This window comes from Lampris incognitus, chromosome 2 (genome assembly GCF_029633865.1).
Source record: "Lampris incognitus isolate fLamInc1 chromosome 2, fLamInc1.hap2, whole genome shotgun sequence".
NCBI classification, from domain to species: domain Eukaryota; kingdom Metazoa; phylum Chordata; class Actinopteri; order Lampriformes; family Lampridae; genus Lampris; species Lampris incognitus.
Genome location: NC_079212.1, coordinates 41,332,616 through 41,347,800, shown reverse-complemented (window position 1 = coordinate 41,347,800; position 15,185 = coordinate 41,332,616). Strand labels below are relative to the sequence as shown.

The 15,185-nt window shown below is 43.0% G+C and overlaps 1 protein-coding gene across 1 annotated transcript in view; it reads left to right on the top strand.

The window, feature by feature from the left end:
• cfap74 (cilia and flagella associated protein 74) overlaps window positions 1-15,185 on the top strand; it is a 75,604-nt gene that overhangs the window by 49,567 nt on the left and 10,852 nt on the right. Inside the window, exons 24-31 of the mRNA XM_056299770.1 lie at window positions 518-667; window positions 2,924-3,084; window positions 3,926-4,060; window positions 4,790-4,899; window positions 5,035-5,090; window positions 6,790-6,909; window positions 13,006-13,161; window positions 13,887-14,019. Of these exons, the coding sequence (XP_056155745.1) occupies window positions 518-667; window positions 2,924-3,084; window positions 3,926-4,060; window positions 4,790-4,899; window positions 5,035-5,090; window positions 6,790-6,909; window positions 13,006-13,161; window positions 13,887-14,019 (1,021 nt within the window). The remainder of the gene's footprint in view (window positions 1-517; window positions 668-2,923; window positions 3,085-3,925; window positions 4,061-4,789; window positions 4,900-5,034; window positions 5,091-6,789; window positions 6,910-13,005; window positions 13,162-13,886; window positions 14,020-15,185) is intronic.

The following is a 15,185-nucleotide window of genomic DNA, read 5'->3' as shown; positions in this document are numbered from 1 at the left end:
TGAGCTGAGATCAATGTCTCAGGCTGGGTAGATCCACTGTGGCGTCCCATCAGGGGGCCCAGTGTTTCAGACAGCACCCCTCAGAGTCAAAAGACCATTTTTGCAGTACTCCAGTCTGGGTTTGGAAGTAATTCATTGCATAGAGCCTGCTCTCATTAAAGTTAACACTTAACCTCTTTTAGCAGCACTTCAGAGTAAGTTTTGGTTTAAAGGGGCCCCAACACCTACTTGATGCACCACTAGGCTCTAAAAATTAATCAAGTGAGGAGCTCAGGCTGACAGCATCATTACCATTGTTTCAGTTACCTCCTATATTCATTGGTGTATAGATTTGTTGTCATGAAAAGTCTCTTATTCGTATTCCTTTGATGCCTTGAAGTTTTACCCTTTTTAATCTATTTCTAAATCTATCGTTTATCTTCACTAATGGTTAAAGGACATACATTTTGTGTGAAAAAATATATCACAATATTCACCTCATATTTTAAATTTGTCCACAATCTCTCTCCTTATCCAGAGATGCCTGGTCCAGGTGATGTTCAGACCCAGACTATCAGAGCAGGAGATCAGGGAGGAGGCGGCGCGTCTCCTGCACCACACTCAGTTTGTCCGACAGGAGGAACTGGAGAGGAGCGGCGTTGAGTTAAGACAAGACACTGAACACAGGGTGAGAGGCTGGACTAACAGTGTTCTTATCTTAAAGTGTGGTCACACCGTTAAGAAGGAAGTGTGTCAAAACACCTGTTATCTGGCTCTGAGAACGACAGTTTGTGCACCGAAGCCCTTCAAACACAGGAAGTGATGTTTGGTGGATGTTTTTACTTGGGGTTTTTTTTGTGGAGGCATTTCAAAACACTTGTGTCATGAAATGCCTCATATGATAACTCAAGACCCCAAAGGAGAGTACAGGGAGCTACCTCAGTATTTAGTGTTTTACTACACTATCACTGTTATTCGCACAGTGGCCAATCAATTCAGAACCAAAAAAGGAGGATTAAAAGAACGCAATAATTTATTTTATTTTATTTATGCTTTAAAGTGAGGAGGGAATGGCCCTGTTTTATTCAAAACAGTCGTACATCCTTCTGATTGGTTGATTTTTTTTTTTAATTGAGAGGACAGTGTTCTTCAATACATATTGCTCCTTTGCTGAGATAGCGTGAGGACTGATAAGGAAGAGGGGTGAGACAGGGGAGAAAATGTTGGTGGGATTTGATCCTCAACTTGCAGAGATAGAAGGCAGCGGTCAACACCACTACACTGTCTGCCGACTTTTGATCATTGGGTTTTCTCTGTGAAGAGCACTAGTTTAAAGAGATGCATCTTGTGCCTGGGTTATGTGCAGTTCTTTTTCAGTTCTTGATGAAGTATAAAGACAACAAGCAAAAAAAGTGACGGCCTTATCAACTACACAAGGACAGACACTGGTATACAATGAATACAATGTGATATATATATAACTTCATTAAATGAAACCGTCAACGGTAGAGAAAGTGCTCAACAAACAAAGAGCAAAATAATCCAGTGATTCAAGTAATTCTTTAATAGACAGTACAAGCTGTTTCATGCAATCATCAGCTGTCAATCAGCATGTCTGTGAATGTTCTCATTCATCCAGGTCATGGTTATCCAAAGGAGTTGAATCAAGTGCAACTGGACTTGGTATATATCCGTGAAGACATTTCGCCTCTCATCCAAGAGGCTTCCTCAGTTCGTGCCTTTCTGACTAGACCAAGCTAGTCTGACTGGCTGGTGATGAGACTCAGATATTTATCCTCTAGGAGTCGTTGTCAGAGCTATTGATATGCGTGGCTCTTTGTGATCCGATGTTTACCAACGCCCGTCGCTAACAGAGCCATAGATATGGGCGCGTCCGATGGGCGGGACCAAACATCGGTACACAAAAGAGCCGCTCATATCTATGGCTCTGTTAGCGACGGGCGTTGGTAAACATCGGATCACAAAGAGCCACGCATATCAATAGCTCTGACAATGACTCCTAGAGGATAAATTCTGAGTCTCATCACCAGCCAGTCAGACTAGCTTGGTCTAGTCAGAAAGGCACGAACTGAGGAAGCCTCTTGGATGAGAGGCGAAATGTCTTCACGGATATATACCAAGTCCAGTCGCACTTGATTCAACTCCTTTGGATGGTCATATCAGCAGCTGTCAGTCACAGGGATGCTGGTGCTTATCCCAGCAGTCATTGGGCGGCAGGTGGGGAGACACCCTGGACCGGCCGCCAAGCCATCACAGGGCTGACACACATACACATAACCACACACACACACACACACACACACACACACACACACACACACACACACACACACACACACACACACACACACACACACACACACACACACACACACACACACACACACATTCATACCTAGGGACAATTTAGTATGGCCGATTCGCCTGACCTACATGTCTTTGGACTATGGGAGGAAACCGCAGCACCTGGAGAAACCCCACGTAGACACAGGGAGAACATGCAAACTCCACACAGAGGACGACCCAGGATGACTCCCAAGGTTGGACTACCCTGGGGCTTGAACCCAGGACCTTCTCGCTGTGAGGCGACCATGCTAACCACTGTGCCACCGTGCTGCCCTCTCCATATTGCATTTCAAAGAATTATATGAACATTTTGAGACAACTTTTCCTATATTTCCCAGGACTGTACACAGTGTCTTGAAACACCACCTACACTACACATTTGAAACTGCTTTTGTGGTGGCCGCCATGGGGCCACCACATATGGTGTTTGGACACACTTTCTCTGAACGTGCAGTGTGTTTGGTCTAGTCAGAGTCTTCCTTACCATATGGTTCCCAACTTAACCAAACTCATCTAGTCTGGATGTGTTGATTATAGCTATGACTTCATGTAAATAAGTGTTTGTGTGTGGTGTCAGACTAAAACAGAGATGCAAGGTGAGCCCAGCAAAAGAAAGAAAGTGCCCCCACCCCAGCCCCAAGAAAGGCAGGCTCTGAATCCAAACAACCAAGAGGGGGCCGCCAGCCTCGGGAATGAGAAGCTCCTCACATTCACCAATCCTGCAGACATACAGCCAGGGTAAGAGGCTGAATTTTTTTTGTTTTCTTTTGCCTCTGTCACTTTTCAAAAGGTGTATGTGGACAAGCTCCAAAGTGAATGACCTCTTAACTTCTCATCCTCAAATTTTGAAATGGATGTGAAGAAAGAGCAAATTGAATTTTTTTTGGCGGGGGGGGGGGGATTTAGCTCATTCACTATCAGAACGGATAAAGATAAAACAGGTGAAATATCGACATATTACATGTGTTATCCCACCATAAATTGAACTGTGATAAAAGATGTAGCGTGTTACCTCTGGTCGGCTACTGCATGGACTTAAAAGAGTAATCGTGTGTTGTATTTTTCACTGAACTTCTACGTTTGAACAAAATATTAAGGTGTCCCATCGCCAACATCATTTCTTGCATTATCTCCCATTATATGTATGAATTCTAGATAACTAGACATTCATTACTAAATATTTCATTGCCAAAATATCAGCGTGCCACAAGATGAATTATCTTCATAATCTTAAGGCACCATCTTACACATCCCTCCCTATAAGCATCCCTGTGTTGAAAAGTGATCTACATTCTCCAAGGAAGTTGGGCAGAAGTTGATTGTAAAAGCCAGCAGAAGCACCGCTGTTAGTGGTACGCTCACTTCTCCCCCAGTGCTTAAGTAATTTCATCAGTATTTCTATTTCATTTAAGCTGCAGTGATTAGACCACACATGTTATGATCTCATGGGGTATAGCTGAGTATTTTTGACATCAATCATACATGTCTGGTTTGCTGCATGTAATATTGATTACATGTGCCAGGGCATTTGAATAGAGTTTGTTCATGTGCTATGCAGTGCTGTCTGTTTAACTCTCAGGTCAGAGGCGTACGAGGAAGGCAGGGCCTCTCTGCTCTACTCATTCACCCAGCGCTACAGCCGCTACACCATCCCCTGCTTTGTGTCAGATGAAGACCCGCCGCCAGAGGACCGGCAGGCTAAGCCATCATGGAGGTAAAGTCTAATGTCCCAACAGACTCGACGCAGCTACACACAACACAGCCTTTCATGTCAAACAATCAAGTGTGTTTGGTCTCTCTCAGTCTGGGATTTTATTAGATCCAGTACAGAAATAGTGAGTTCAACAATGTTCTGAAACAAATCTGACCATTGTTAAAAAAAAAGAGGAAAAATTCAAGTTCTGATCTCACCATCTAATGCAGCCTTGTCCAACCATTTTGGCAAGTGACCCCATTTATAGTTTTGTAACAGTGACTACAAGCAAATCGTACATCAAACCAAAATCAAGACCTTTTTCTTTTTCTTTTCTGTGAAACTCCACATAGGGTTTAAAATACAAGGATGCACCGAGCCTCTTGAATAATCAAAGTTCTGTTTATTTACTCTTCATGTTTATTTGCATTTCATGCTGTATGGAACTAGCATCATGTTTGCAGTGCAAGTCCATTCGTCCACCATGGATTTAAGTAAAGATGTGTGGCGTGCAGTAGTGTGAAGATGAATGCTCTGTTATCAAGCCATGTCAACATAATTGGGTTTTTGACCTGTTTGAAATGCATAACCCTGTCACTTGTTTAGCCACAAGGACCTAGTACATAATTCATCATGTGACGTAGATTAATCATTTAAAGCAGATACAGCTCACTCACCTTTTAAGAATCACCCAATTTTGCCATGCCTTCTCTCACCAGCATTGTGTCATAGTTTGTCCTGTCTCTCTAGTCCCCTCAATACGCTTTACTTGGAGCTGCATTGTCCTGCCGTACAGCCCCCTCTAGTGGTTACATCAGGCAATGGACAGACCACCATCAACTTCAATCAAGTGGCAGTGGGTCAGTCATTTTAACAGCTTGGAGATTCCTCATTTAGAGGAACCGTCGAGGTTTCTCTACAGTAAGAGTAAACATTTCCATGTGTTCACATTTCCTCTTGGTATTTATTATGCTTGTAATATTTTCTGTTTGTAGGTGACAAAGTGGTCAAGAATGTTACGGTTCAGAATATTTCCAGGGAATTTCTGGATGTATCCTTTCTCAAATAGATAACTGCAGAGATTATGTATAAAACATGTGGTTTCAGCATTTAGTCTTTGTTGCTGTGGCAACAAATTTCATCAGGTAAGACAATACAGAATCTATGTATCTTGAAAATATAATGATAAAAATTTACGACATTTTAGAATAAATGATCCTAAATCATAATAATACAGTCCTGAATAGGGTTATGATAAAAAAATAAGAGGTGTCCTCGTACAGAAACCATTCACATTCCAATGCCCTCCTCAGGTGTGAGCAGATCAAGATACTGAATACTTCAAGCCATTCTTTGACCTGACTTATTGACTACTTAAAGTTAAGAGTAGCTTGTTTGAAACAATACTCACGTAATTGTTTGGTTTTGCATCAAGATGTTTACATGCACACAAAAAAAACCCAAATTGCTGTGAGCAAGCTGGTTCAGGCAGGAAATCAGTTAACATGACTACATGTGTTGCAATGGTCTGATTACTCTAAAACCCCATTTTACATGTGATTGATCAGTTCCCTGTATTCTTTACCCACTGCAGAGGGATCATGCGTGAAACAGGATCTGAGGCGTGCCACTGTAAACAAAGATAGACCACATACCACAGATTGTGAAGTTTTCATTCTCTCTAGTATAGTTCCACTTGCAAATCACAACCTTAGCAACCACTTTGGTACTGCAAATGATTCTTGTCAATAGGAGACAGTATAGTGAATTATACTGCACACAAAATATTGTGCCCTTCATTAGCTTTGATGTAGGCATTGTTTCTGGATCACCCCGGAAAGGCTGGCTTTTTGGTCTCACTGCTGCTGCTCGCCATGTTAAATGTGATTTTCTCTTCATCTGCTGATGGGTTACTTTCCCTGTTCACAGTCCTTGCCATGCACATGCAAAAACTTAAAGTACGTAAAGAAACCCGATTAAGGCCTACGTCGCCAAGCAATCAGGTTTTTTCTGCAGAAATCTAGCTACGTTAACCAGGTCTTGCATAATCCCTTAACCTTACTTTAAAGGTAACTGCATTTCCTGTTTTCATGAACGTTTCTGAAATCAGATTATTGCCAAAAGTGGCAAATAATGAGCTTACTACCATGGGCATAAATACGCTGAATGAAAAACGTTTCCGTAATCTAGTTACTAAATTGACACCTTGGAAGGGCCGTGCAAGTAAACTGCATAGAACATGATGACTCGTTAACCCAGGGTACTTTTTATATATCACCAAAGCTGATATCAATGAGAAGAAGTCAAGTTCAGTTTAACTGTTCACTGTAAATGACAGATTTAATTGTGCATATTATTCTTATGTCTGCAGCTGTAACATGTTCATGTAAAAGCTAGTATTTACAGAAAACACTCAGGTAGCAGTGAATGGACAGACTTTTTTTTTTTTTAAGATTATTTTTTGGCATTTTTCACCTTTATTGGATAGTGATGGTAGAGCGAGAGATGGGAAAGGCAGGGGAGAGAGAGGGGATGACATGCAGTAAAGGGCCTGGGCCGGTTTCGAACCCGGGCCGCTGCGGTAAGGACTCAGCCTTATGTGGTGAGCCACTGGGGTGCCCCCTGGACAGACTTTGTTTTTTAAAGCACTGAAAAAATATGTTTCCCAATTTTTAAAAAAAATCAGGAACTAGAATCGTTGTAAATAGTCACTCTTTTCTCACTATTTCTTTTCGTTGACCTTTGCCAAGCTGAGTTCATCGGTACTGGACCTGAGAGGTCCTTTCTCTCTGCTCAACGCTCTCAGATGCATCGGACCTGGAGAAAGACATATGCTGCTGCTTGCCTTCACTCCCACTCTGAGCAAGAAGGTGAGTTGGCATCAAGCACAGAGGAGCACCCATTAACTGGTAGATCAAAAGTCATGAGCCTGTATTTGGCAATACATAGTAGGTGACACAACAATCCATATTCAAGAGTGAGCATAAATACTGAAGACCAACTCGGCTATGTTCTGACCCACCCTACTGACCTATTTGTGGTTACCATAGAGGATGTTAACTTATACCATCATGGCTCTAGTGGCTTATTTCACAGGCAGCATCATTTACTAAGTGGGCTATTAAAGGGATAACCCTGCACATATGGCCATGTCATGGGGTTATGAAGTGGGCACCTTCCGTCACTGGTGTTTCATTGAGTTAGACCCACAACACCTCAAGAAGGTTGAGTAGTGTATTCAGGTGTCCTGGAATCAGCCCCCTCTACACTAACTCACAGCAGACTAAACAAAACTGAATCTACATGGAAATACCTCTCAGTTCTACCTTGTGCCTGCACACACACATACATCTAACACTTGATGTCATGTCACAGTCTACCTACTGGTCTGTGCAGCACTGGTTTTTGCAACAGTGGGCTAAAGAAGGGGTTGATTGTTGGCTTTAAGAGGCCCAAACAGCAAACCAGAAACTGGATTGTGTCACATCAAATTATAAACCTCACTAAATTCCATCTGAGGTATTTATTGCTCACTTCAATGCCTCAGTAATGTTCCACCATTCATTTTTTATCCATTTTTAAAAATAAATATTGGCCACCATTGAGTTGTAGAATAATATAGTGGACACAGATCTAGCAGACAAGTGTTATCCAAAAGCTAACCAATTACTGGGGGCTGCTAACAACTGCAAGTTCCAGCAACATAGCAAACACTAGCCAAATATGGCTATCAAGCATATAAATTACCTCCCAAACAGACAGTTTTATTTATTGTCATGTCATGGATGGAAGCAACTTGTTTGATGCTCAGGAAATAATTGCCCAATTACTTGCCAGCATTGTTAAGCTTGTTTGAGGTGACTTTAAACTCATCTCCAGTATTAAGCGGGGGCTAACTTAATGCAGTCAGAGTCAAAAAATCAGAAACACTTCCGCAGCATTATAAAGGGATGGGACTTTGCAGGAAATTTATAAAGGTATTATTTGTGAGTCGTACATATAAAATCATTTAATTTTCTTTTGAAAGCACATCTTGGAATATCTTGGAAAAAATAACTGAAATGTATTAATTTCATGGCGAGATACACCTTCAATGAGCCAAGTTACATAGCTCCCAAGCCTGGAAGCTTTCTGGCAGAAAGCCTTGAAGGCAAACCAGTCAGAGGCATGAGAACGTTTTCGCCACTCAAACGTTCAGCTCTAGCAAAGCTAACATTGCTGGTTGAGGTAAAACGCATCATTACACGTCACCTCCGGTGCGACAGCGCAGGAATGTCGCCCCAGACACCAGATTTCAAACTCCGGTATACTGCGAAATATAGAGCGATATACCAGGTGGTGATAGGCTAAATCATCATTGTGTGAACTTGGTCACACATGCGTGAAATTAACATAGGCGAATATTCACCTCCTATTCACTTATATTCTATGCGAGCGAAGGGGTGGATAAAATATTTGCTTCCGATGGCGAAAGAAATTTGCATCTTCGCTCTGTGTGCAGTTCAATTTAGGTGAACTTTGCCCGGTGAATTCGCAGCCTCAACCAATAGCAAAGGAATGGATGACCCCACTTGGCTGTAATTAGCTGTAGATTTCTTAATGAGCCAGGATGGAGGAGACTTTGATTGTTGCTATGTCTAACCAGCCGTTATTATACGACATTGCCCATGAAAACTACAAACTGCCCCACAAGAGAAATGCTGCCTGGCTGGCAGTGAGTCGGAAGCCAGGCATTGAATGTAAATAAATGTAAAATTATTAAATGGCAAGACGAACTGGAGTTGGTCCCCGGGTGCTGCACGGTGGCTGCACACTGCTCCTAGCTACACAGCTAGGATGGGTTAATTGCAGAGCGTAATTTCCCTACAGGGATCAATAAAGTATCTCAAAAGAAAAAAAAATCAAAAAATTAACATCAATTCATATTTCACGGTATACAAATATAACTTGTACACACACACCAATATTCTTCCTCCGTATTTGTCCATAAAACTATGATAATGTACACTTGAGACAATTAAGTGCAAACACTTATCTTTCTCTGGACTTCAGTGTACATTTTCCCGCCGCAAAACCAACAGCCATTCAAACGGACTACAAACCAGCAAACTGATTTTTGTGTGCATCATATCCTGCACTGCCCACATTCAACACGACAAAATACAAATTTTGCCTGCATTCATGCATGAGTGACCGTAGCCTTACACAGGGGCTTGAATATCACGGACATTCATTTATATGTAAAAGTCCAGCATTCTCGCTTTAACAATAGCAACTAGTGTTTCAAAAACAAGTACTAGTGTTTGATTTTTAGTGACTAGTGCCTAAATGGCCCATTGTCTACCAGCTAAATGCAACCCACCATCAAAAAGATGGTTAAGGTGGTAAGACACTTGTCACTAAAAATTAAACACTCCACCATGCCTGCACTCTCCTTACGCTTCATGCAAGCAAGGTGGCAGGCCCGGATGGTGTTAGCCCCAGGGTGTTCAAAGCCAGTGCCCCCCGGTTATGTAGAGTGCTTCACCATGTCTTTAACATGAGCCATAGACTTAAGGATCCCCGTGCTGTGGAAGACATCCTGCCTCGTTCATGTGCCTAAAATTCAAGTCCTTGGCATCACTGGGACACACCCAGTGATGCCAAGGACTACAGACTGGTAGCATTGACCTTCCACATATTTCTATTTCTTATTTTATCTTTTATTTCTATTTATTTCTGTTTTCTTATTATCTTGTATCTTGTTATTTTTTTTCTTTACTAGAGCATAAGTGTCTGTAATAGGACCCAATTTCCCCTCGGGGATAAAGTATTCTGATTCTGATGATTCTTCACCTCTCTTCCACACTCCCCGTTACTTTGAACAGTTGACCCCAAGTATTTAAACTCATACGCCTTCATCACCTCTACTCCTTGCATCCTCACCATTCTGCTGTCCTCCCTCTCATTCATGCTCAAGTATTCCATCTTGCTCTGACTGACTTTCATTCCTCTTCTCCCCAGTGCATACCTCCACTTCTCCAGGCTCTCCTCAACCTGCACCCTACTCTCACTACGAATCACAATGTCATCAGTGAACATTATAGTCCATGGAGACTCCTGCCTGATCTCGTCCGTCAACCTGTCCATCAGCATTGCAAACAAGAAAGGGCTCAGAGCCGATCCTTGATGTAATCCCACCTCCACCTTGAACCCATCTGTCATTCCGAACTCACACCTCACCATTGTCATGCTGCCCTCATACATATCCTGCACCACTCCTAACTCCTCTGTGAACTCCACACAACAGTCTTCCTTCTTCAACTTAACTATTTCATCCTTGGCTCTAACTTCACTCTCATCCTCGTCTTGATCTCCAAAGTCATCCTACAGACCATCATTCGATGCTGCCTAGCTACGTTCTCCCCTGTCACGACCTGGCATCTCCAATCCTTTTCAGATCACGCCCCCTACATAAGATATAGTCCGCCTGTGTGCACTTTCCTCCACTCTTATATGTCACCCTGTGTTCTTCCTTCTTCTTGAAATATGCATTCACCACAGCCATTTCCAACCTTTTTGCAAAATCCGGCAACATTTATCCTTCCACATTTCTCTCCTTGATGACACCATACCTGCCCATCACCTCTTCATCGCCTCGGTTTCCTTCACCTACATGCCCATTGAAGTCCGCTCCAATCACTACTCTCTCCTCCTTGGATACACTCTCCACTACTTCATCCAACTCACTCCAGAATTCCTCTTTCTCTTCCATCTCACACCCAACGTGCAGGGCAAGTTCTTGACATACTCTTGACACATCCTCCTCTCCAGCTGCACCTGGACATGCCTTCCCCCTTTCCTTCTCCTCTGCCCAACAGTAGCATTGTTTCCACCAGCACCCTGCTAACCAGCAGTACTGGTGGCAGCCATTGGTAACCCGGGCCTTGACCTATACGGTATGGAAATCTGATTTATGATCCGCATATTTGATTTGGCAAAAGTTTTACACCGGATGCCTTTCCTGACTTAACCCTCCCCATTTATCCAGGCTTGGGACTGGCACTAAGAATGCACTGGCTTGTGCATCCCCAGAGGCTGGGTTCACACTTTAAATACAAGTCGTTATTCTGGCTGTCACTTGTCGCTATTGTTAAAGTGACTAGTTACAAAAAATTAGAAAATAGGTCTAAAAATACATTTTACTGGACTCTAAGACAACTCTACTAGTATTTATGTAGTCACAATAACTAATTATTAATGCTAGTTGCTATTTCAGAAAACGAAACAGACCCTAACCCAAATTACAAGGTAATTTCAACCTTTTTTTTGAGAAATTTCCGACCCCCTCCGACCCCCTAAAATAAAGTGTAACCAAATCCTACATGGTTTGCTATGGTGATGTTGCATTGTTTGCAGAAACATAATAAATTAAATTGTACAAACATGTTTCATGTTTGTTTTATTTCATTATATACAGGAATGCTGTATATATATGCAATTCATATACCTATAAAATTAATCCACCATCTTTTCTGTTTTTTGATGTGCTATGTAACATCCGTTTGTAAATTCTGTCACGGATGACAGCAAAAAGTTTAAATATTTTCACTTTGGGTCGCAGTGCCGTCTGCTGTTGCCATTGCCAGCATAATTTGCCATTGTCATCTGATTTTACTGTCCCGACTTGGCAAAGTAAATCTCTGGTCCAATAGGATATATCAGTGAGCACAGTCTATAGTTGTTAGACTATACCCTTAGGAATCCCTGTGGGATGGAAGTCAGTTTTACTATCAATCCCATGAGCTGTATGGGACGGGAGAACTTTTTTTTTGTCCCCCCCCCTTTTTCACCCCAATTGTTTCCGGCCAATTACCCCACTCTTCTGAGCCGTCCCAGTCACTGCTCCACCCCCTCTGCCAATCCGGGGGGGCTGCAGACATGCCTCCTCCGATACATGTGGAGTCGCCAGCCGCTTCTTTTCACCTGACAGTGAGGAGTTTCGCCGGAGGGATGTAGTACGTGGAAGGATCACGCTATTCCCCCAAGTTCCCCTCCCCCCTGAACAGGTGCCCCGACCGACCAGAGAAGGCGCTAGTGCAGCGACCAGGACACATACCGACACCCGGCTTCCCACTTGTAGACACGGCCAATTGTGTCTGTAGGGACGCCCGACCAAACCGGAGGTAACACGGGGATTCAAACTGGCGATCCCCATGTTGGTAGGCAACGGAATAGACCACCACGCCACTCGGATGCCCACGGGAGAACATTTTTACTGAGTCATGGGATCAGGACAAGAAAATCCACTCCTGTGTCAAGCTTGTGGACTAAACTGTTGTGTCCATTGTCAATCTCTGTAGGCTTGTGCACAATGTAAGAACACTGAAGTCAATTTGCAAGTTATGGAAGCCAGGCTGTTTAATAATGATGTGCTGCATCAAATTATGTATATTTTGTCATGTCACAATCTATAGGAATGGGATATATAATTGGACGATGGCGGCAGTACAGGGAAAGAATTGAACTCTGCCAGATATCATTCATCCCAGTTAACTGAGTCGGGATGCAGAGCTGTGCTAATAGGCTTCTGTCGTATTCCATCAGGAAAACGACAATACGCTGCACCACAGTGCATTTAAAGGCTATGAGAGGAGCTGATTTGTTTTGCCAAGTTGAAGCCCAGCCAAACTCCACCTTGCTTATAATGTAGTCACCCTAATCAAACCTCTTTATCAAAGATGTATTGGACATGCCTGTGTGCACCAGCCTGCCACGCTTGTGTTTGTTCTTGCGCCCATGTCACAAAATTAGAACCAATATGAGCCAAGCAAGGGGCTGGTCTATACTGCTCAGTACTTGCTAGTCTTAAACAAGCATAGTCACTGATAAACACACACACACGCACGCACGCACGCACACACACACGCACGCACACACAAAAGCTGTCCAGCATGTGAGAGCTGCATGTCCCCCTTCTTCTCTAGCACTGTGAGACTCTGGATGTCCACAGCCCAAATATGACAGTGGAGTTGACTTTGTGTGGGGAGGGAGTGGACCCTGCCATCACCTGCAGCCCCCCTGGAGACCTTCTCGACTTTGGCTACGTGTTGGAGAGGGAGAGCGCCTCACAAGTACTACAGGTCAGTCAGCTGTCTGTGTCAATGGGAATAGAATGGCCCGTTTTTCCACTTTTTATGATTATCAACATCAACACAATTTAGTCGACTATCCCAAATATATGTAATATAGAGTTTAATCAACTTATTTTTTCATTTTTAACACCTTTACAGTTTCAGTAGCATTATTATCATCATAATAATTCATAATTTCAAGATGTATGAAAAGAAAATGTCAGTCTTTAAAATCTTGACCTGAATGTAATTTCCCTTCAAGCATGATTTATACTTACCTACAATAAAAGTATCGCACACCCATTTTCAAGTGTTTAACTCACTTTGACATCTGTTATAGACTGAATTTTACCACTTAGCTGTGGTCAAGTTACTGCCATCAGGTTAAAGTAATAAAAAAAAAGAAAAGCAGAGACGGCCTCATTTATTGTAGATGTTATGATTCCACATATTCACACTTTAGGCAGCCACCTGATGTTTTAATCCAGAGATGCCAACTGCTGACAACACTATTAAGGAGTCTGTTAATACTGACTTACAAGGTCTGGTAACTGCAGTAAAGACTTATTCCACGCGCCTGCCGCTCTACACTTAATGCTGATAAAATTGGGGTACATTGACTTAATCACTCTTGCACTTATAATGAGTCAGTCTTGATAAAACCATCTGTCAAATGCCTTAAGATTCAATAAATTATCAGCAATAGTTCACTCATCACCCTGCTTTACCTCCAGCTGCAGAACGGCTCGTCAGTCAGGGTGCGCTTCAGGGTGTCGCTTGCCAGCCTGTGCAGGCCTGAAAAGGGAGCAGACTGCCTGCCTCTTGCAAACATCAGTTATCCAGACACACAGATTCATCCTGCTGTGGGTAAGGCCTAACCCTAACTCGCCAAGCTTTGGCTCATTACAGGGATCTGACAGCTTTGACCACCAAAAGGAACTCGGGTTTGAGTTCTAGTGTTTGCTCCCGCTGTCAAGAATATTAATGGTGGCTCATTTGACAGAGCACAGCTCTCAAAATACATGGGTCTGGGGTTTGGACTCTCACTTGGGCAACCCAGACAAGAAATATTTTCTCTCATCGTGCTGTCAAGCACTTCGGATGAAATCATATACAGTGTACTCTAGTAAATTAATCTGTGGGGCTGCTTCTGGCACTGATCATTACTACTGCAGGAATTACCCCAAAGGTGGTTATTTTGCTTTCATGTGTATCTCTCTTTTGCTCCCAGTTTTGTTTCTAGTCACGGGTATAAGTCTGAAGGGCTCAATAGTTAACCAATTGATAGCAAACATGATGCACACCTCAAGAGACCTACAAACATAACTGTATACTATAAACACAGCCAGTTAAATTAACAAGTGGCTGCCATTATCTTAACATTGGAAGGTGCTTGGCTGAGCATAAAAACGGCCCTAACTCAATTACCAGTTTGGTGGAGGTTGGAGAGCTTCTTTCTAATGCTGTTTAAAACTGAAACAAACAGGGGCGCCCGGGTAGCGTGGTGGTCTATTCCGTTTCCTACCAACACAAGGATCAACAGTTCGAATCCCCATGTTACCTCCGGTTTGGTCGGGCGTCCCTACAGACACAATTGGCCGTGTCTGCAGGTGGGAAGCCGAATGTGGGTATGTGTCCTGGTCACTGCACTAGCACCTCCTCTGGTCGGTAGGGGCGCCTGTTCAGGGAGAAGGGGGAACTGAGGGGAATAGCGTGATCCTCCCACGTGCTACGTCCCCCTGATGAAACGCCTCACTGTCAGGTGAAAAGAAGTGGCTGGCGACTCACATGTATCATAGGAGGCATGTGTTAGTCTGCAGCCCTCCCTGGATCGGCAGATGGGGTGGAGCAGCAACCAGGATGACTTGGAAGAGTGGAGTAATTGGCTGGGTACAATTGGGGTAAAAAGAAAAAAAAGACATCATAAATCTTGTAAAAAGCCAAATTCCCGCTCTAGGTGACATTAACATATTGCTTTGTTCCCCAAAGTTATTCACAAGCTTGCCAGTGGTATAATGGTCATCGAGTCTGTC